We start from the raw sequence: 1853 nt of genomic DNA, 5'->3' as shown, positions 1-1853 counted from the left end.
CAAGAATATCTTTTATATCAGTCTTGTTGTGCTAATCACGGAAGTATTTATACTTCGTGGAATTTGCATGGAACTGGTTCAATTCTTTATTCATTTCATGGCTTTGGACAACTCTGACTGTCCAAAGGAGTCTGGGGTTCAATATGGCAATAATTCTCATAGTGAAGACGACGACAATTCTGACTGTGAAGAAGACGATAGTTCAGACAGTGAAGAAGAGAGTTCAGATAGCGAAGAAGACGAAAATTCAGACAGCGAAGATATACCGCATGTAGATATCACTCGAAAGGTCGAAGAAGTAACTAAGGAAAACGAAAACGTTTCAAGGCTTGAAAGAGAGATGTTACACAAGAATCAGCTGATAACTGAATTAAAAAAGACGGTAGAGGATCTCACTCAAGGAGGAATGAAGTTGGAACAAAACATAAAAGACCTGGAATGCCTCAATCAAGACAAGGAAAGACAATTCTATTCAGTGTCGGCAGAAATGCGAAAACTGAAAAACGAAATGACGGAGAAGCTGAAAGAAACAGAACTCCAAATAAAGGAGAACGAGGACAAAGACCAAAAGTTAATCATTTTGGAAAACACGGTCGTGGTTCTCCAGATGGAGAAGGAGACTCTATATCGAGATCTTCAGGAAACGGAAAATAGCAGAAGAGAAATGCAAGTCTCAATAAACAAGCTAAACGAGGACCTGGAGAAACTTCGAAAAGAGAATGGTAGGAAGCAGATTCACATTGAAAGCCTGAACAGGATAAAATGAGAACAAGACCCTGAAGATCAACGATTTAGAAGACGAGTTACATGTCCTTACCACTCAGAAACAGATGGCCCAAGAAAATCTGGAAAAGCTCGACCGGTGTAAAATAGAAATAGTTGAGAAAAAGTTTAAAGAACAGAACTTGCAGAAGGATAGAGAGATCCTCCGACTGCAAAATGAGTGCACTCAGAAACAAATGGAAGTCTTATGTTTGTTGAAAGAATCTAAAGCTGAAAAACTGAAGGCCAATGAAAAGCTGAACGAAATGACGAGGAGGAGAGTTCAACTCGAATTCGAACTGGCTGAGGCGAAGGAGGAACTCGAAACGATGGAGTTCGAAAAGATGGAGGCGACCTTGGAACTCGAACGACTCCAAGAAGAGACCTTGGCCAAGGATACAAAGATCACATCCTTGGAAACGCAAGTCGAAATTCTTAAAGAAGGAAAGCCAAGTGAAGAACTGAAAGGTCATAATCTGATGTGCAAAGAAAAGGAAGCGTGCAAAAGAGAGAAGAATGAGATTAAAATGGTGCCGCAAGAACAAGCTATGCCAGAGACAAAAGCTGAAGAGAAAAAGGCTTTGTATAAAACTCGATGTCTGAGGAAGCCCAAGATCAATTGCAAGGCCCTCTACCAACAAATGGACAGCATCGAGGAGAAACTTCGCCAAATCAGTGCACTACAACGACCTTCTACTGGCACCAAGGGGCACCCAAAAGACCCGACTAAAGCTCCAGCAAATAAAAAGCCCCTAAGCAGAAAGGAAGCGCATCACAAAATGAGGCTGGAATCTGCAGCCAGACTACAAACACTGGAGCGAGAATCAGAAATGGTTCGGAAGCTGTACAAGATCAACTCCGTCACGTGAATGGTGCGTAAAGATGATTCTGCTTTTGGATGAAAACTCGTGGTTTGCTTGCAGAGGAAAGAAGCCACGATATCTACGATGTTGGGAACAGGAATGAGCTGAGTTTTGTGATGGAAATCAATCCCGGATATGGCTGTGGAAGCAACTCTGCGCGATGGACACACTACAGCAACTGGTGGGACTGGCAGGAAGTGCCTGGACACTGGATTGTTGTGCACCCGC

The 1853-nt window shown here is 42.6% G+C and overlaps 2 protein-coding genes across 2 annotated transcripts; both read left to right on the top strand.

Annotated features, from left to right (window-relative positions):
* Window positions 1-340: 340 nt before the first annotated feature.
* On the top strand, window positions 341-766 carry LOC136851078 (ribonuclease Y-like). Its single transcript, XM_067125048.1, has one exon. It carries the CDS (start codon window positions 341-343, stop codon window positions 764-766), a length of 426 nt encoding a protein of 141 aa, XP_066981149.1.
* A 64-nt stretch (window positions 767-830) lies between these two features.
* LOC136851077 (M protein, serotype 2.1-like) lies at window positions 831-1631 on the top strand. Its single transcript, XM_067125047.1, has one exon. The coding sequence runs from the start codon at window positions 831-833 to the stop codon at window positions 1629-1631; it is 801 nt and encodes a 266-aa protein (XP_066981148.1).
* Window positions 1632-1853: the final 222 nt, after the last annotated feature.

This window comes from Macrobrachium rosenbergii, chromosome 23 (genome assembly GCF_040412425.1).
Source record: "Macrobrachium rosenbergii isolate ZJJX-2024 chromosome 23, ASM4041242v1, whole genome shotgun sequence".
NCBI lineage: Eukaryota > Metazoa > Arthropoda > Malacostraca > Decapoda > Palaemonidae > Macrobrachium > Macrobrachium rosenbergii.
The sequence above is the reverse complement of the archived record's forward strand: the minus strand, read 5'-3'. Positions and strand labels throughout refer to the sequence as shown.